We start from the raw sequence: 20,357 nt of genomic DNA, 5'->3' as shown, positions 1-20,357 counted from the left end.
TGCCGATTTGCCAGAGACTTGCTAAAACTTTTACCAGGATGCAGGTTCTTCCTCTTTTTCTTTCATTTTTTTTTTTAGACATTAAAACATATTTCCTTATTAGATTGGCTAAGCTTGTCTATATTGTTTATTTGAAAATAGTCAGAAGATGTATAAATAACATACAGACAAAGATTGGACCTTTTGGTCCTAATGAGATTGATTTTTGATCATTTTACTTTATAATTAGATATCTGTAGGGCTATTCTCCATGTTTAGTATGTTCACGGGAGTACTGTGTCTCAACATACTATGTTGCGTAAATGAATAAAGCCACATTTAATAAAATGTTTGTATTTTATACTGTTAATTAATTGTGTTCTTATTTTAATTTTGTTTTATACATTCATTTAGACAAAATCTAACCCTCTCTTTTTGACAAGTCGAGCCAAAAGAATCAACTCTCCAAAAAGAGACAAAATTCTCATCACTCATGAATTGTCCATAGGGCTTGCCGTACCCGGAAATAAGTCAAGGTTCAAAGTTGAAAACGTAGAAAATACAAACAGCATGGAGACAGAGCAGAGAAGAGGCTCAGCTAAATCCTCCAAAAAGGGTTTGTTGGGTTTTTAATTTTTCATCGCATTAATATTTAGCGATACTGTAATACATGTACAGCCTGACACAACAACTATGGGCGCGTTTGAAGCAGGCGCTTTGGGAGTTGCTAATAGCTCTGTAAACACGGCACTGACAACTCATTCACAAACACTACCCTGAACATTTTAACCATCTTTCATTCATTTTTTCATGTGACAGGTGGGAAAAGAATCAAAGCACTTACAGCGGAAGAAGAAGCTAGGAGGTGGGAAAAGGTTTTCTTTTATTGTGTGTTCAACACCAATGATTGTGCCGCATCATAATCCAACAGGCGTTGTGTTCTTAATGTGAATACTTTAACCACACTTTGCAGAAAGTATGTCAACATGTGTTTTCTGTGTTGTGTCAGGAGAGAGGTGGTGAAGGAGAAGTTGAGGGAGAAGTTGGAGTTGGAGAAAAGGGCTGTGAAGGTGGTGGAGCGTCTCCTGGAGGACAGAGTGGCTGAAGACTTCCTCATTGACTGTGTATGAACTCACCGTCATGGCTCATATCAAATTCTAACAATGCAACAACCAAAGTATGCACAGCTGAAACTTTTATCCTTACTTGACAAGCTGGAGAGAAACCTGAAAACTGTAATCTTCCTTTCATATCCAGGTGTTACCATAACTTTTTTTAGTATAGCTTAGCCTTTTCTAATAGAAAAAGTGTGTGAATAACTTTGTAGGTTAAGTAAAGATGCACTGATCCCACCTTTTAGGCTGATACTGATACAGATACCTGGGCTTTGGTATCAGCACATACTGATACTCAACCAATCTGACACTAGCATGCATACATCATCAGGTATTCAGCAGATGATTTCAGTTTGGTGAGTGTATCTTCTTAACTAACAGAAATTAATGTAAACCTCCACAGTAGGCGTGGTATGAATTAAATACACGTTATATTGTTTATATCATAGTTTGTCATCCACCATGTTTAATAAGATAATGAAGGCTGGGGTTGGTCTTAACACAGAAAAGCATAGAAGTGAGTTGATTTGATTTGAACTATGGATACACCCTTTGTCAGTATAGTTTCAAGACCAGATACAAAGATTGGTCCCACGTTGACTGTTGATATTTCAACATAACCAGGATTTGTAAAAATTATATAGGTCTCTGTATTTTCCCATGTGGATGGTTGTGGTGTTTCTTTCTCACTTTTCTATGATGGTAGGGCTGTTATCAGTTTATAAAAGTTAAGAATTACATTGAATGAGGCAGAGGGAATTATTTGATAATTGTTCCTTATGAAATGTCTGAGAAATTAAATTGTTTCTTTTCAGACCCCAATTTTTGATCAGTGCTTCTCACTATCATGTTGGTTTTCTTTTACTGATCCTTAGGGAAAAGATAGGTTCTATTTTATGATAAGATGTGATCAAGCTCAGAACCAGGCACACATTTCAAAATAACATATTTTTTATTTTTATTTTTGTATTTTTTTTATTGAAGACACAATCAAAGGAAATACAATGGTATAAATTTGAAATATACAATGTTCCTTTTTTCTTTTTTTTCCTTAACAAAACCAAACACATTGTATCTGCATTCAAAGAAAATTAGAAAACATAAAATCAGGTTCCCAATAAAATAATTAAATCAATACATACATATATACATACACACGCATACAAACACATACAATTAAATTTTATTTTAATTATTTTAAATAACATTTTAAACTAGAGAAGTTGCATTTCCTTGCAGCAAATGCGTTGAAATGCTGAAGCTGGAAAAGTTTGAATAAAAGTGGAAAAAACTGAAAATGTAAAATAAAGGAAAAAAAAAATGTTAAGAGAAATGAGGCACAGACAATGAGTGGATAAAGAAAGTGGATACAGTGGAAATGTAAATCAGCCTACAAAAGTTAAAATAATTAAATAAAAAGAGAGAGAAACCAAACAGTGAAATCTCAAAAATGTAGAAGAAAGCAGAAATCTATGATTAATGTGTAAATGAGATGAGGAGAATAGGACCAGTTTAATGTGTGAACAGAGTCTCGAGTCAAAGTCTGCAAAAGGTAGAAGCAGTTGAAGTTGAAGGAGTAGCAGCCTTTTTTGTTTGATTTGAGTCAAGTTTGAGAATTTTATGGCAGGTTAATCGGCAGTTTTTTTCAGAAGCAGCAGCTGCTTCTCTCAGTCAAATTGAAAACATTCCGCCCTCTGAGAGCAGGAGGAGAGGTGAAAAGAGTGAAAAGTTTGTGTCGCTTATACAGTGAAATCTCAAAAACAGTTGAAGATATTAAAAAAGTTATTACAGATATCAGTAGTGGAAAGATCAGTGAACATTTTAAAGCAAAAATGAAGTCTGTAAGTGGGAGTAAGCTGAAGTTAGAGCTTGTTGAAGTTGAAGCAGATTTTAGTCAGAGGAGCTGAAATTTCCCATCTGTTTAACATAGAGAAATTTTTTTGGAAAAAGCTGAATAAATCAAAAAGTTTAATAGTTAGAAAAGTGAAAAGATATAGCACACTATTCCTAAACAAGCTGAATAGTTTAAAAGTTGAACGGTGAAAATCGGACAAAATTTGAAGGCTGTGAAAAGAGCCAAAAAACGTACGGAAGAATAAGAAGAAGAAGAAGAAGAAGTGGAATAAAGTCACAGGATAACAATATGTTGAAATGCTGAGTCAGCATTTCAACATAATAAAATTGTTTTAATAATATATTAGATAAATAATTACAAGGAGGTTACCAAATGAGCAAGTGCTGGGGGGGTGGGGGGGCGGTCGGGTGACTGTCAATGACTGAAAATAGTCAAGAAAACAATTCTATGTTGTTTTTTTTAAATTGCCGGAGCTGCCCTTCACTTTTAGATTTACCTTTTCTGTTTTGAGGATAAACATGTCATCATTCTGTTGACAAAGAAGGGGGTTTTAAGGTCTTTCAAAGACAAAGTAGTAGAATTCGACGTCTGTGGTAAAAAAGTAATTCCAAAATTGATGTTTTTGTTATTACTTAGGTTTGACACCTTTATCAAATTGACTCAACATTGTCTCTGGTATATTTTTCCCAACAGGCGAGACTCATAGCTCCTGCTAATTACAAAGATGTTGTGGAGGAAAGATCCATTGCTAAACTTTGTGGCTATCCCGTCTGTCCAAATAAACTGGGCAAGGTAAGAAACTGAACATCACTCTTAACCACTCAGTTGTAAATCATCTTATTTTCATTGTTTTTTCTCTTTTTCTGTCCTTTCTAGATCCCAACTCAGCAGTTTAAAATTTCCACAAAGACCAACAAAGTTTACGACATCACAGAGCGCAAAGTGAGTGCTGATATTTCCGCCTTTTAAAAAATAATGTTGTGTTGTTTTCACACATCCTTTGAAGATTCCTAATCGTTGTGCTTCCTCCCTGGTGATCAGTGTTTTTGTAGTAATTTCTGCTACAAAGCATCCAAACAGTTTGAGATACAGATATCCAAAACTCCTCTTTGGCTCAGGCAGCATGAGAGGTATGTGCTGTAGCTGCTTCTGTCCTAAACTGATCATTTATTGTTATCATTTTCTGAATATCAAAACTGTTTGTTGACTGTCTTCTTTATTGACAGCCCTTCAGAAATTAAACTGATGAAGAAAGGAGACGGGTGTGTATGACATTAATAGTTTATTAACTCTAAAGGTGATACAGGTTTATTATACAAAGACTGAAGGCGTGTAACCATTTTTTCCGGTAGTGGAAGTTCAGGTGAGGAGGTGATGCTGATGGAGAGACGTCTACAGGAAGAAGAGATTGAAAACCCACTCACTGCTCCGCCTGAAGGCCCTCACACCACTCAGCAGCGTCCTGATGCAGCCAGCCTGAACCACAGTGACGGCAGTGACATCGAGCAGGAGCAGGACTTTGTCTCCAGTGTTGTTTCTCAGCGACAGGGACCCAGAGTGCACTGGGGCCACATGCCCAAACGCACTGATCCAGATGGAGAAGAAGAAGAAGAAACAGGAAGAAGAAAGATTGAGAGGAAAGAGAAACAAGAGAGACAGATGAGGAATGATGAGAGTGAACAGAAGTCACATCCAAGGGAAACCGAAGTTGATCCTAAAAAACCAAAGCAGCAGCTCTCATCAAAGACAGACAAACCCAGTGCAGAGCAGGGTCCAGAGGAGCAAAGCTGGAAAGAGGAGTCTAAAGTGGAGGAGGCTGCAAAGAAGCTGGATTTGTGCAGTTTATCTGAGACAGTCCCTCCCTCTGCTCCCCTGCCTGTTCACTCTGCAGCCACACAAGCAGGAAACACACATCGTCCAAACTCTGCAGCAGGTAAAGAGGGTGAAGACCTGTCAACAGAGAGCAAACATCCCCCTTCTTCAACGGACAGGCTGACGGGCCAGCCAGGCCTCAACATCACCCAGGTGGGTATGAGTAAGAAAGGAGCGGCGGGCCTAAGAGATCTGCTGAAGAACCACACAGCTGGAGCCAGACCTGAATCCATCCGGCTCAGCCTCCTGGAGTCCCTGAGAAGAACTTTGAAAGAGTGGAGCACTCAGGAGACTCTGACGTTTCTGTACGGAGCCAGTCATCCAATCAGTGCTTCTTTAGCTGACGACAAAGAAGCTGGAGAAGAAGAGGAGGAGGAAGAACTGGATGAAGATGATCTTGATGATGAGGGTGCAGGAGGGGTTCAGAAGCCGTCGGCTGCAGCTCCAGACTATGAGACGCTGCGAAAAGAGAGTCAGGAGATGGAGCTGAGGGTCAGGGAGTTTTATGGAGGGGCCTGCATCCAGCCTGAGGAGGGGAAAGAGTCGGATGACAAAAAGGTGGGTGAAAGAAAAATAAAAATTAACAGATTTTAAGAGGATTAATTTGTGTTGTGAAGTTTGATTCCCAGTGCTCATACGTCATGTTTTATGTCCTCACACCGTCAGGGCCTGAACAGGAAGGACCCTGCTCTGCCGCTCATTGACTCTCACGCTCAGCACCTCATCCAGAAACGAATCACTGTGGAGAAGCTCAACAGCTGGTGTGTATTTACTTCACTGTGTGGACGTGTTAACAGGAAAATATGTCAAATATTCTTCATCTGTGCCTTTGGCTATAAACCTGTGTCATACTTGTGACTTTTCTTCAGCAGTAGAAGTACTTAAATCTAAATTTAGTTTAGCTCAAACTGTCCATAATGAGTTTACTGTAAATCTGGATACCTCGAGTTTACTTGAAAAATTATGTGAACTGGTTACTTTGAAAAAAGTAAGTAACAAAATAAGTCAATTTAACTCAACATCTTAAGTAGTTATGATGATTATGGAAAATCATTCTACCGAATTTCTTAATCAAATTAACCTGCTGTTATTTGTTACAAATTAAAATATTACGGAATGTTAAAAAATGTTGCATATCACTGTAAAACATAATAAGTTGACCTTACTCAAAACTGAAAGATGTGATATCGATAAATTTGCCTTTTGAATTAGGTAAATGTAATAATACAAAATTGAAGCAGATCTGAAAAATTAAATTAAATAACATTTTAAAGTTCAGCTGGGTCTCATATCCACAGCGTTCCCTCCTCACTCATGGTTACAAGCGCCGTCACAACAAAAATCAGCTCTAATTTCATAACTTTGGTAACCGTGAGTGAGGAGGTAAGGCAGTAGATATGAGACCCTGCTGTTCATTAAAATATTGTTTTTCAGGGGGAACAGGTTGTCTGAGCCCCACGGCACTGACTGGTGGTCTGTGCTTCATGGCACGGGGTCTCGTTCGTACTGACTGTTGCAGTGTGTGTATAATGGTTAATATATTTATAAATTAAATTTTTGACTGCACTGTCATGCTATTTAGGTCCATTTTTAAATAAAGTGTAAAAAAGTATATTTATTTATGTTTGACACAGTCAGTCCACACCACATAGAGCATGGACAGCTTATCGATGCCACAAGGAGCACAGACAGCTGGTACGTGCTGTGACGCACAGACAAACAGTCCATGTCAGGTGGAGCACAGAGAACCTGTGCCACTGCTGCACGTCTAGAAGTTCAGCAGGGTCACATATCGGCTGCATCCCCTCCTCACTCACGGTTACAAAACACAGTCACAAACTTATAATTTTAAGTTGTGCTTACTTAAACAGCAACTAAAGTTAAATCTACTCAGAAATCATCATTTTCAACTCTGAAAACTCAGACATTTGAGTAAACTGAACTTAATAACAAATTTTATGTTTTCATAGCTTAATCCAATGGAGTAATTTGAACTTTGGGGTTTACAGCGTTGTTGTGTGTGTGAATCAGCATAATGAATTTTACTAGAGAAAATAATAATGAATGTAAAATGTTGAAAATTGTTTCATTTCTCTGATCCTTGTGTCTCGCTGTTTTTCAGTCTCAGAAACATCGTTGGTCCGCTGCATCTCACGATGACTGATGTCTCCACTGACCTGAACAACCTAATCAGAACATTTAGGTCAGTGCAGCAAACACACACACACACACACACACACACACACACACACACACACACACACACACACACACACACACACACACACACACACGCCTCCCTGCAGGTTTTTTCTTGCAGAAGGTCACAGAAACCGTCATCCACACACTTTTTCTCTGCACTGATAAATTTCGCCCATGCACTATCCAAAATGTGTCCCTGGTGATTTTCTAGCTGAGATTTAAAAACATCTTGAAAATGCAAATCACTCTGCTGACATCAGGGTTTGTGTTCAAGGAAGATTTAAAGACACAATGCTTCTTTATTTTCTCAGTACTGGATAAATAAAGTACATATGTCCATCTTTGTAGCTGAGTTATATCATTATAGATCTTTGAGATCAATACAGATATTGGTATTTGTTGCTTTTGAAAAGCTACTTGCTGGGTTTCTGCATCTTTCTTTGCCTCTTTTGTTTACTTATTCTTGAGATAAAAATGGTTTGTCCTCAACTTTTAATCTTTTTCCTGTTTTAACATGAGCTCACATGAAGTTTCCTGGTGAAAAGGGCATTTTCTTAACAAAGGGCCAGAGAAAACAACAAATTTCTGTTCTTTGATTTTCTTTTCTTGGATTTTCTTTTCTTTTCTTTCCTCTGAGTTAGTTGACTGATTGTTGATACTCAGTGCTTAAGTCGAGTGTTGAACTCCTTTTCAGTGACTGGATTCTGTTTTGATCTTTTAGTAGAGATTTGATCAAGAGACTTGGTGCCCCCTGCTGGTCACCATGAAGCATGACAGCAACACCACTTCCATTGATGGTCCACCATTGATGGTTTTAAAATTCTGTGGCCAACATTGAAGTAGTAGAGCTTCACATTCTCAAAATCGTTCCCTCAAAACTTTTATTTTGGTAATTTAATTGTTTTGGTTTCTGGTACTACCGGGCGGTCGGAAGTGTGAATTTGCATATTAGCTAAATATTTAGAAATTGCACCTCAATATTTATAAATCTTTGCTTAAAATTTATAAATCTTTGATAGGTATTTAGTTTTAGCTAAATATTTAGAATGAAACTAAATGTTTAGAAACGTAGCCAACTATTTAGAATCAGGACATTAATTTATAACACTTATAAACATTTGACATATAGATAAAATATTCAACGTTTACCTATGATATTTGACAAATATTTCTCTAAATCTGCAGAAAAAGTGATGTTTCAGAACTAATTGTGGAGAAATTTTGTTGTCATTTGTAGTGTGTGAAACTTTACAATCAGCGCCCCATACACTGTGGTGTACCACTGGACAGTTATTGTAATGTTTAGTTTGCCCACCAGTTGTCAGTATTCTCCTGAAGACGTCCTTCAAACTTGAGCCAGATTGAACTCGTTCTCATTGGCTGGTTGGGATGTTTTCAGCAGCAGTGACTTTAAATCAACACCTCCACAGTCCTGCTTCCAGGAATTCTCTCCGTGCTGTCAGAGGCCTCTCTGACATGAGCCGTTAAACGTAAGCATGTTCACAGCGCTGTCACACGCACATACATCACTGCTGTAACGCTACAAGTGTTTGTGGAAGTCACTGTGGTGTTGTGTGTGTTTTATTTTCCTGGAAAATGAATCATAACACCTGATTATTTACACCTTCACAGACGTGGTTGTCAGTTATCAGCACAATGCTCTGTCGTCATTTCTTGAGAAACGTCTCAGTTAAGATCTGATTTGCTTTGTTTGTCTTGACCACAGGTTTACCAACACAAACATCATCCACAAAACTCCAGAGTGGACCCTCATCGCTGTGGTTCTGCTTCACCTGTAAGTTTTTAAGTCTGTGAAAATGCTGGGGAGTGGGTTTAAGAGGAGAAACATTAAAGAGCAGGGTTCCTAAAGAAATACACCCTGTCAGCGAACTCACCACCATTGTTCTCCTCTGGCTGGGTGTGTGCAACTGTCAGTGTGAAAACTCAAAAAAGTGTGAATATTAAAAAAAAACTGGTTGAAGCTGTTGAAGGATAAGAGAAACTGAACTCTGTGTCGACAACAGGTGACTCGACTTAAAACTAGACCAAAGTTTGCTGTCACTGTTTCATTTCAGTTTCCTACTGCAGGAAAAAAAAATCCAAAGAGTTTTCAATCAAAGCAAAGTCACAACTTTGACTTTAAAAAAACTTTCATGGTGCGTTTGGAGGAAGAAGATTTGGTGTGGGATTGTTTTTTGCCTGTGCCATATGGTCTGTGTGTGTGTGTGTGTGTGTGTGTGTGTGTGTGTGTGTGTGTGTGTGTGTGTGTGTGTGTGTGTGTGTGTGTGTGTGTGTGTGTGTGTGTGTGTGTGTGTGTGTGTGTTTCTGGCAGTTCATACACAGTTCCGTGCTGCTCCCGTCTAAGTACACACCAACGCCTCCTGGCCTTATCTCTACCTGATTACCCCCTTTCCAGATCCGTGATGCAGGACACACACACGCAGTCCTGCACACTCTCAGTCCAAACTCACACAAACAACAGTTCCTGTGTGGACATTGTCGCAAAACTGGCTCTACAAATTACCCCAGGCTGGGAAAACTTTCACCTGATGTGCGGCTGTGTCAGATTTATGACTCGCTCTGTGGCCCCGGGTCTGTTTGCATCAACATCTCCACTCGTATTGTGAGCTTAACTGAAGACAGCGGACGGTTTTCTGCAGTTTGAGGCGACACTTATCAATGTCAATATAAAGCAGTCTGCATCTTTTGACTGAAAACTCCTCCCTTTATCAAAGTTTGCAGAAATAACCAGGCACCAGTGGAAGTTTCAGAAGGAGGAAGGTTAGCTTTGGTGAAATATTTGAACAGGCTCAAACAAAATGCTCAACAACATTCAGCTGATTTAAAAATGTTAGGGTTAAATCTTTTTTGGGAAAGCAGGCTTGGTTTTGTTTTCCAGTTTCTTTTGAACAGCTGACAGTACATGTAAGAGGTAAATCATCTAACGGCTGCTATAGGATTTGATTTTGTCTACCTGGTGACCCTCCTCATAACCTACAAGCCACATGATCATGCACTTTTTGACTGTTATCTCGTAGTGATCGCTCTTTGTTAATCAGCTCCCCTTCTGGAAACACTTATTCTCTTTGTCACATGTTCCTCTGCTGCTCGATGATTTCATTCAGCTCCAAGCGTCTCCATCCGTCCATTCCTCCATCATGAATAATTTGGTGCGCTGTCTTATCTGTCTGCTGCACGGCAGCTGCGAAGCTACGCCGGCCTCTTTTGTTCAGGCGGGCTGAATAATAGATGGTCCCCCTGCAACTCTAGACCCTGGGGTGAACCTGAGATTAAGCAGCAGTGCACCTCCACACAGGTAGAGAGGAGGGGGTGACGGAGGCCGGCTGGAAGGTAGCAAACGGTTAATTTGGAGCTGTGTGTGGGTCTGCAATCAGTCATGACAGTATTTTGACTTTAACATGATTAATTAATCAAAGAGTGGACCAAACAATAGAAACACCTCTGAGTAAAAGAGCATCGCAGGCTGAGGCCTTCACAAAATCCATGGTCTTATTCAAATCTCCTCTTACATGATGAAAAATTGAAGGTGTAACTTTTAAACCTGAAGAAAGTATGTGAAGATTTTGACTTTAATTTGACCAGAAAGCTCCTGTGTGGAGTTTAAAGCTGGCCATAAACTAGACTGAAATAAATAGGCTATCAGTTTGCTCTGTTTGATGTACAAAAACAAAGTAGACTGTTAATAAAAGAACTGACAGCTTTTATAAAGTTATTTTCAAAGCTTTTAGCTGTTGCAGGGGGTGAGATGTACCATAAAGAATAATAAGATTACAAAAAAAACTTTCTATTTTTCTGTTTTTATTGTTAATAATTTTTTCTTGGACTATTGCAAAATTTGACTGCAAAAAAGTAAAGTTTTGTTGGAAAACACAGTTTACACACAAACAAGACAAAATCAGCAAATAGATGAGAGGTATCACTTTGTCCACAGGGGGCGCTACAATAGACAACGGTTTTATGGTGAAACGCAAAAGTTTTGTAGCGTTTTAGCCTCGCGTTTACACGGATACGGCGTTTCGGCCGACTTAAAACGCAAACTTTTAAAAGATGGCCTTCATAGTGGGATTTTTCTGAAACGCTGCTGACACTGTTGCCTTGTAAATGGTAAGCCGGGGTTTTCAGTGGAAACGCTGACGTCACACTCCGCTTCGCGCGCGCTTACAACATGACAACAGTACCGATCGTCGCGGACTACCGTGTTGTGCTTGTCCTGCTCATTCTGCTGTATCGTCTGACTGTCTGTTTTCAAAATGTGCATCTGTCGCTCCATCTTTTATCTTAGTATTTCTCAATACATAAGTAGATAGGCTCAACTCTACTTCGGTGGAGGTCTCCCAAAAGCGGCTTTTGGACAAGACAGTTATAGCACCACCTACAGGCCTGGCATGCTTACTACAGCGTTTTCAGTCCCTCGGTGTTTCCGTGTAAACGCAGATTTTTTTCACTGGTGAACTCTTCTAATAACAGTGGTTTTGTTTTTCCATTAAAAAGACTGTATTTCCCATAAACACTAACACCAAGTGTCATCATTATGTGAATTTTCCATGAAAGCAAATGAATGGACGTCACATCCTGTTTTTAAGACTACTTCTCTTCGTGCTGGACAACCTCTGATTTATTACCGTTAGCTAGCTTACAGAAGGTGACCAGGCCTTCTGGTTTAACGTTACCCATCGCTGCTCCGGTGTCATCACGTTAGCTCCGGCCTCTCATGCACACACTTTAACTCTTTGAACCCAGAGAGCAGTTAGAGCTTTCAGCATTAAAATTAAACCTTGTAAAAAAACATTGGTTGAAGTTTGTCTTAAAGAATGCTAAAACAGAAAATGTAATTTTTTTTGTTAATCCTGCTCCAGTATCATGAGAACAAAACAGAGAGCAAAAAGACTGAATTCACTCTGTGAAGCTGGTGTTTCTCAAAACAACATAAGCCTTCTATTGGTTTCCAAAAAAATGTAACTGAAATATTTTAACATCTTAAGAAAACCAAATAGCCTACTCTCTTTGTGATCACTGGGTCTTGGTGTGTATGAAGCTTACATTTACATTTTTGTGATTTTAACATTTGTGTTTCAGGTTGTCTGAGGTGTCTCTGGTTGTTCGTGAGGCCTTGGAGAAACCAGCGTCAGCCGTTTATCTGAACACACTGATGGAGGAGCTTGGCCTACAACAGCAAGACCTTCTCAACTTAGTGCAGATGTTAAAAACTCTGACGCACTGACACAAACACTCAGAAACTCTGAATTTAAAAAAAAATCTTGGTATATTTAATTTACACAAATAAAATTGGTTTCTACCATAACTTTTAATATATGATCACGTCCTTTTGTGGTTTGTCTAATCCAGGATATATGAGGAGGAGTCTGAACTTTCTCCTTGTTGTCCTAACATGACTTCATGCACACAATCTGTGTCCTTTGTGCAAATCAGATCCCTGAAGTTTTAGAGCCCTGGATGTTTAACCTCTGCAGGGCCAAATAAATCACACCCAGCTCTTCCCTGTGAAAACACGATGAGGGTACTCTGCTGGTGCTCCAGCTGTCATAAAAATGATGCTATTCCTCCAGACTTCCTTCACATGGCGCTTTATGGCACCGTAATGGCATTTGTTATATGAGTATGTTAACAATGTGTGTGTGTCTGAAACTATTTGGTTTTGACCAGGTGGCACACGCGACACAACGTTCCTGTCTTTAAAGGAGGAGACAGAGAAGCCCTGAGCTGTGGAGGACATGCAGAGCCTGGCACTACTTCTCTTTTTTTACTTGATTATTTTAAGGTACTAAAAGCTTCTAAATATGTTGCCATTTTTAAAACACATGTAATCTAATTTATTTAAGATAAGCACTTAGAAAACATATAAACAATGCCAAATTTTCTTCTGTTTCGTGAATGAAAAATGTTGGCTTGTAAATTCCCAACAGAAAAAAAAACTGAGCTGCAGAAGTTAATGTTTAATCTCTGACTTTATGACCAAATGGCTGAGCTGAAAAAGCAGGATTTCTGCTTTCATTAAGCAGAGGGGTTTATTTATTATAACTTGATGTATTGTTGCAGAGAAAATGAAGTTAGAGTAAACTGTCTTTTTATTTTGCTTTTTAGCTTTAATAATGACGTGAAAACAGATTTGATAAATAAGCTGTATCGCCATAAATCCAGAGTAACCCAGGGTACATAATTAACCACATTCAACATTAGAAATCATTGCAATTCAGTATAAATAGAATAAAATAAAACACAGTTTGGTTACATTCATATAAAGTGCAGGATTTCGAGCTCATTTGAGTCCGTGCTGCGTCTCCTTGTGTCTCCTCAGGTCCACTTTCCTCTGAAACCCTTTCCCACACAGGTCACAGCCGAAAGGTTTGAATCCCGTGTGTTTCCTGCTGTGCGTGATCAGGTTGGAGCTCTGACTGAAGGCCTTCCCGCACACCTGGCACTTGTGCGGTTTCTCACCTGGAGATGGGATGAGAGCAGACATTTTTAAATGTCAGACAATGTGGAGACAGTTTGACGCATGACACTGATTTCTGCTCCCTCCTGTTTTTTTTTTCTTTTTCTAAATTTAGTGATGAATGCGTTTTCTCACCTGTGTGGATGAACGTGTGTTTTTTCATGTCGGACTTTTGGTGGAACCTCTTCCCGCAATACTGGCACGGATAAGGCCGCGTGTCCGAGTGGATGAGCAGGTGCGTGGACAGAGTGGAGGAGCGCTTGAAACTTTTGCCGCAGATTTTGCAGCTAAAGCTCCTCTCCTGAAAACAAGCGAAGTCTCATTGTAGAAAACTTAAACCAGCCAAATATTTAAGACAGCAACGGATTTGGAGACTATGGCCTTGAATCTGAGTCAGGCATTTACCTGCGAGTGCACCGCCCTGTGCTGATCCAGGCTCACTGCATGTCCAAAGGTTTTCCCGCAGATCCCGCACTCAAAAGGCCGCGTGCCGCTGTGCGAGCGCCGCACGTGAACCTCTAACCCGTGAGGAGTGGAGAACACCTGGAGGTGTTTGGACAGAAAAAAAAAGATGCAAATTCAAAATTAGCGTTACATAGACAACAGTTTATAAAACAAGAGAAAAAATGAAAGCAACTTTCTTAATTTAGGCCTACATTTGAATCCTAATCTATTTTTTTTATCTTCACATTTTAACCCTCTGTAAACCTAAAGCACGCAACTAGTGTTATCAGTAAATGACGACCTACCTTGCAACACTTAATGCACTTAAAGGATCCGCTGGACTCGAGTGGATTGGAACAAATAAAGTCCCCTTCGGACTTGATTTCGACCCCGCGCTGCTTCTGCTTCACATCCAGGTACAGCTCGTCCCGCATCCTGCAGATCTGTTGGCCCGCTGAGGAGAAGTCCTGGTAACACTCGGACGATGGGCCCCGTTGTGCGTAAAGCTGCTCCACGCCGCTGTCCTCTGCACTGTATGCTGGGGAATGAGGTTCCCTGTAATTGTGTCGGTGGTGGTGATGATGATGATGATGATGATAAGGTCCCTGAGCCAGTTGCCTCAGCTCCGAGCCGGAATAGGCAGTCCAGGAGTAAGGAAAGATGGGGATGTTGAAATGATGGCCTTCCTCCGCTGAAGGAGTGGAGCACTTTTCAGAATCTGGAAGTTAATTTAAGTTTTGGTGTGAGTGGACGGAAATCCAAAGTGTAGTTCTGAAGTGTTGTGAAAAAGTTGAACGAACTGTGAAACCTTACAGTAAATAACCCACTTTACTAAACCCATTGTCAAATAATAAAAAAAAACTTTAATTCCTAGATACATTCATCAGATGAATGACTAACTCCTGTTCTAAAAAAAGATCAAACTTTTTCTTGTTTAGCGCAAACATCTAAATGAAAAAGCAATGCAACAGACCTGGTGAGGAAGAGGGAGAAGGGGGACGCCAGAAATCACAGTCTGAGGATCGGTCACACACGCTGCCTCCGCAGCTCAGCGGGGAGCTGGAGGACAGAGATCCCGGGGACAGCAGCCTGGACCCTGGAGAAAGTCCGTCATCACCGGCGATGACATCCTCCTGCGGCTCCAGCTCAGCCTGACATTTATTCTCTGATAAAAGCAGAGATAAAGAGAAAGAGATGAAACATGACATGCAACAAGTGTTTTGTGGAGTGAAAGGAAAGTGATCAAGGAGTCCACGCGTGAATCATTTCCAGTTCTTGGAATTGATCTCACTCTCCGCCAACTCCCTGCGTAATTGCGCACAAAATCAACCTACCTGCGCTCACTAGTGCCAGAATAGTGTCCAGCCTGGCGCAGTCATCGTCCGGGTAGCGGGGCAGGTGGTAGCTGTGGGCCCTCTTGCTCTTCACCAGGAAAGACCTCGGCATGTTTTAGTGCTTCCTCTCAGTCTGCTCAGATCTGAAATCCTCCACTTCACTCCTCTCCTCTCTGCTGCTCTGACTTTATCTCTGGACAGATTGGAACGCTATTGGTTGACAGGCAGGACAGCGTTGGGATTTTTGGCAGGCTATTACGCATGTGCAAAGCAGCTGTATCGTTTACCAGGTGTCACTGGGCAGGTGGCCAGAAGCTGGACCCCCTTCCCCTTCAAAAGTGTCCCGGAAGAAATGAGATTGGAGAAGTCATATTGTATTTCTAAATTGGTCTGAAATAAAAAGTGACGGAGGCCCATCCAAGAAGAGAAACACGGATATTTAACATTCTTTACTTTACTCGAGGCATATGTATCTTACAGTGTACATCTTTAAAATGTATGGATAGTTATTTAACTTATTTAACAAATCAAGTCTTACACTTTAAAATAAATCCCCGGATTTTTTTTCTTTGTCAAGCAGGGTGAATATATTTGTTATGTTCATTTATGTGGCGTTTTCCTTCTGTAACAATGCCTCATAATTTTGTTATAACCCCATACCCAAAATGAAACCACAACATTTATGTATAAAAACGCCCTTTTCGTCAAGCCACAAGATAAAAAAGAAGCCCGTGATGAAATCCTTGAGGTTTTATTCGGACAAAAAGTTGTGTTTGTGGAGGCCTGGATGAATAATGAGCTGTTTGTTTGACTGGCTGTAAAGTGATCCTGTTAATGAGACGCGGGCGGCCGCTCTGAGCAGCAGCCTGCTGCTGGAGAGCCGAGGTTTCACTTTACAGTGACACTGCTTCAGCCTGATTGTTTTACATCACAGAACCCCCTCATGGACAAAACACGGGGGGAAATTAGGCTCTGCTCTCAAGAAACGCAGATTAGTTACACCTTAGTTTAATATTAAATCAATAAAAAACAAAAAATCTTTGAGAGAAAAAAGTCTTTGGTTTAAATCTGCCAGGCACAAAAGCAAATCATAGCGAAGATTTCAGGCTCCGGTCAAGGTCTGACAAAGCAAAGCATCGATCTTGGTCCGGTGTGGGAACCGGGCTTGTTTGACGCAGCTGTGACAAGTTTAAAGAGCTGCAAGCAAAGCGCTGATAGCAAACACATGTTATACTCACACAGGCAGCACTGCCACTGTCCCACCTCTGTCCACACACACAGTCAGTCTGAATGATCAAGCATCAGTCTCAAGCTGCTGTAGAGACACACCACAAAAACCATCTGACAAAAAAAATGACACACACTCTGTATTTCTCAGACATCTCTTTCTGCTTCACACTCTTTGGCTTTCCTCCCCTCCCTCCCTGCCTCTGTCAGAAAGTTTATGTTAGTCAGCCATGACAGTCAAACAAATACACTGATTCATGTCTGATAAGGGCGTCCGCAATCTTTAAACAGTTAGTGATGTGCAAAAATATTTCCATTCAATGATTTTGTTACCAGTTTGAAGCAGATTCCAAAATTAGAAAAAACAAAAAAGCACAACTTTAAAACTTTAAATCATTTTCATTTCCTCTGTTTTGTTTTGTTTGTTTTTTTGTCTAAAAAAACAACAACTCTTGAACATGGCTCACAGTACTGATTTTACTGACATCTCACCTTTCACCTTCTTAAAAGATACAAATCTGTTATTTTCCCCTCTTCCTCCCACTAATGACTCCTCACCCACAGTGAGCAAAGACAAAACTTCACACATCTGTTTTCCTGTAAGTTTATGATTGCAGACTTTAAAATGAAACCAAGAACACATGTTAAAGTTAATGTCACATTTTCTGCAGCACATACACAGAGTATGACAGATAAGTCCAGATTCAGTCTTTTTTTCAGCAGAGCCTGTTTTTTCCATTCACATCCTAAGATCAAATAATGATTTCTGAAAGGTTTTATTTATGTGTTATTCAGTTGCTGTTGACTCACAGCTTTATGCTTCATTGAGAATAAGATAGATGGAGGTCAGAGAAGGTCACTGTATGCGACACCTTCAGGGTTACACACTCACTCAGAACAGGAAACCAACGCTGAGGAGAGAAGTGTAGCTATCAGTGTTGCCACAGACTCCTCTTTGTCTCTCACTGACACCCCCTCTTCCTTGCTCTCACCCTCAGACCACCTTTCCCCACACAGGCCTTGATTCTCACTCATCAGGTCGCACAGCGAGTACGTGATTGAAAACTCAGGGCCAAGCGGCTGTGATGGCAGCAGAGGTAAAAATAGGAGGGAGATTTTATTCTTTATATTCTTTACAAAGCTTTTCCCACCGTCTGCTGTCTGTCTTCTTAACCAAAGATGCAGATCACAGTCGCAGTGTTAAATAAAGACTTGTGCTGGTGAACCTTGAGGTTATTCTCTCGCCGTTTTCTCAAGCTAAACCTCGGGGCCCTTTCAGCCCCCGCGACGAGACGAGAGGGACTCCTCATAGTTTTAAATAAATCTGAGGCTTTCATACCACATGTATGTGAATGTTGACAAAGGGAGAGAAGTGCGGCGCAGTGCGCACACGTGTTGTCTTGATTTTTGACTCACTGCAGATAAATTTACAGAAACTAGAGTTGAATTCTAGTTGTGGCCAAAGTCACATCTCACATTATGAGAACTAACAAAGTCCAGTGGTCACTCAGGAGAAGATGAAGTGAAGTCTGTGATGTAGATGAAGCTGAAGTTTGCTGATGTAGGTCTACATAAGTCTCTGTAAGCTGTGTCTTACACTCAAGTTGAAACTTAGGGGGATGAATATGAAGGGATGAATGTAGTTTGTTGAGGAAGGCTTGGCCCAAAAGGGAAGCAAGCTCAAGAAAGCCCCATGACACCCTGGTATGTAGATGATGATACCCTTTAAATCTGATGCTTGGTAGCTGTATCGAGGTTGAATTAAGAAAAAAAAAACACAATTCACCTCTTAGATAACATCAATGTTTGAGGTTCTGCATATCTAGGGGTGACAAACTAGTGGTCGCACAGTTACTAGATTAGGCGCCGTCCTGTTGGCTATGGCTGCCTTTTGCAGCAGCTCTTTCTTCTTTGTCAGTTTCTTGTAATTTTTTTGTCTCTTTTCCGTAATCTTTGTATTTGGAGTGGATCCTTTCTTTGTATGGCTCATTTATTGGTCATGGACACCAAACTTTTTGTGGCTTCTGTGATATTTTTACTACTTTTGGTCCTGTGTTTGTCTGGAGATCCTACATGTAACCATGGCTGCATTGTTTACATGTGAACTCAACTGTTAGCAGCCTGTAACATGTCAATGCTAACTGGTGTAAGGCCTGATGTCTTCCCACAAGGTGATGAGAAGGAGGTGAGGCCGACGTGCTGGTTCTCAGGTGTGAGCTAAGAAGTGACGACGTTGACCTGTCCTTCCATCCATCGTTATTGGGAGCGCAAGATCTATTTACAGTAAGATGGACGAGCTAGCTGTGCTAACCCAGCAACAGAGGGAATACCAGAGGGTAGAGTAGCATCATGCTATTCAGAGACATGGCTAACAGAGCTAACATCAGACACCAACGCCACATTGGAAGAACTTCACCTGCTGTGAGCAGACAGGATCCAGGAGACAGAGACTGAACAGACTGCTGAAGAAGCTCAGTCCTGGACCCTGTGGAGGTGGAGGCTGGCTGAACTGGACAATGATGGACAAGCTGTCATCATCTATTTTCTTATGGACCTTTTAGCACTTTCTATACACTTTATTACTTTTGTTTCTTGATTGCTGCTGTGACTTTAATTTTGTGGTATTTGTTACAATGTCAATAAAGTTCTTTTCTATTCTAATAATCTCTGGTCTGATCAATCTGAGTGACACGTGGGTGCTGTTAGCAAACTGTTAGCCCTGAACTTGACCTCTGAAAATTATCTGTGGTGTTATCATTTAGATCATCGGAGGTACTTTTAACTGTGCTAACTGACCTGTTTTTTTTTAAAGAGTTGAATAAAAATCAAGTGTTTGCTGTCCTCCTCTTTAGCTCTTCCCTCTTGGCACGAAATGGCAAGAAAGTCAGCTCCCAAAATGTTAATACTGCTGCTGCAGCAAAACCCCTTAACAGGTAATAATAGTAAAACAATTAATGAAATATTTCTTCCCTCAAAACAGGAAAACCCAGTGTCCTCTTTGAAATCTCCTCTTGAAACCCATTTTTATCATATTGCTTTTTATTGACTTTTTACTTCTTCAACATTGCTATACAAGAGCAATATACAAATAAAGCTGTATTGGATTGGAATACACTAATAATTTCATCAACATATTCTACTATAAATCAATGAAATTCAATAAAAGACTATAGTTAATGGTAAATGGACTTGTCCTCAGACTTTTCTGATCATATCAATCATTGCTTTCACACTGATGGCAGAGGCAGCTCACATCAGGGACCATCAGTATTAGCTGGTATCATTCATACACATTAACACAGCCAGGGTTCAGTGTCCCATACAGTCTGTAGGACACTTTGGCCTCTGACTTCAGGAATTGGGCAATCGACTCTACCACTCAGGAGAAATTTGTAAATCAGGGCTCTACTTTTCTCAAATAAAGTCACATGAGTGCACTCAATGGATTCATGCCACAGTGGCCATGTTGTGGCTAAACGGACTTCCCCTGTCTCATGTCTGTGTTAAGTCCTGGGCACTCAGTCTGTGCGTTCACCTCAGCACCTCCACTCCTGCTGTGGCATCCCAATAGAAACCACATCATGCTATCTCATCCCCTCACAGGTTCCTCTGGCTCCTGAGCTCTAACCACAACGTCACGTCCCTCCCTTTCTCTTTTTAACTCTCTCTGTGTGCGCCACGTGTTTTCCTCAGCTTCAACAGCCAGCAGACCCCCTCCCCTGAAATCTTCTCTGTGTCTACACTGCAGGCCCCAGATAGAGACTGAAGTGTGAACGCAAGAATGATTTACTGAATGCTGCTGACCACAAGAGAGTTCTTTCACACACTCGCTCCACCAACGTCTCTTTGTGTCT

The 20,357-nt window shown here is 40.5% G+C and overlaps 2 protein-coding genes across 2 annotated transcripts; one reads left to right on the top strand and one right to left on the bottom strand.

The window, feature by feature from the left end:
• Positions 1 to 504: 504 nt before the first annotated feature.
• On the top strand, positions 505 to 13,717 carry rpap2 (RNA polymerase II associated protein 2). The gene is made up of 13 exons (XM_074689123.1): positions 505 to 595; positions 799 to 844; positions 989 to 1,103; positions 3,643 to 3,741; positions 3,826 to 3,891; positions 3,991 to 4,079; positions 4,176 to 4,211; positions 4,302 to 5,379; positions 5,488 to 5,582; positions 6,944 to 7,024; positions 8,750 to 8,818; positions 12,121 to 12,823; positions 13,361 to 13,717. The coding sequence occupies exons 1-12, from the start codon at positions 550 to 552 to the stop codon at positions 12,263 to 12,265; spliced, it is 1,965 nt and encodes a 654-aa protein (XP_074545224.1). The 5' UTR covers positions 505 to 549; the 3' UTR covers positions 12,266 to 12,823; positions 13,361 to 13,717.
• Positions 13,197 to 15,408, bottom strand: gfi1aa (growth factor independent 1A transcription repressor a). Its single transcript, XM_074689124.1, has 6 exons — positions 15,277 to 15,408; positions 14,916 to 15,107; positions 14,248 to 14,660; positions 13,904 to 14,041; positions 13,634 to 13,799; positions 13,197 to 13,500 (listed from the first exon to the last, which is right to left on the bottom strand). The coding sequence occupies exons 1-6, from the start codon at positions 15,386 to 15,388 to the stop codon at positions 13,322 to 13,324; spliced, it is 1,200 nt and encodes a 399-aa protein (XP_074545225.1). The 5' UTR covers positions 15,389 to 15,408; the 3' UTR covers positions 13,197 to 13,321.
• Positions 15,409 to 20,357: the final 4,949 nt, after the last annotated feature.

This window comes from Halichoeres trimaculatus, unplaced genomic scaffold (assembly GCF_033239565.1).
Source record: "Halichoeres trimaculatus isolate MK-OKI-2021-1 unplaced genomic scaffold, fHalTri1.1 fHalTri1_scaffold_15, whole genome shotgun sequence".
Lineage (NCBI taxonomy): Eukaryota > Metazoa > Chordata > Actinopteri > Labriformes > Labridae > Halichoeres > Halichoeres trimaculatus.
Note: the sequence above shows the minus strand (reverse complement) of the source record. Positions and strands in the feature narration are given on the sequence as shown.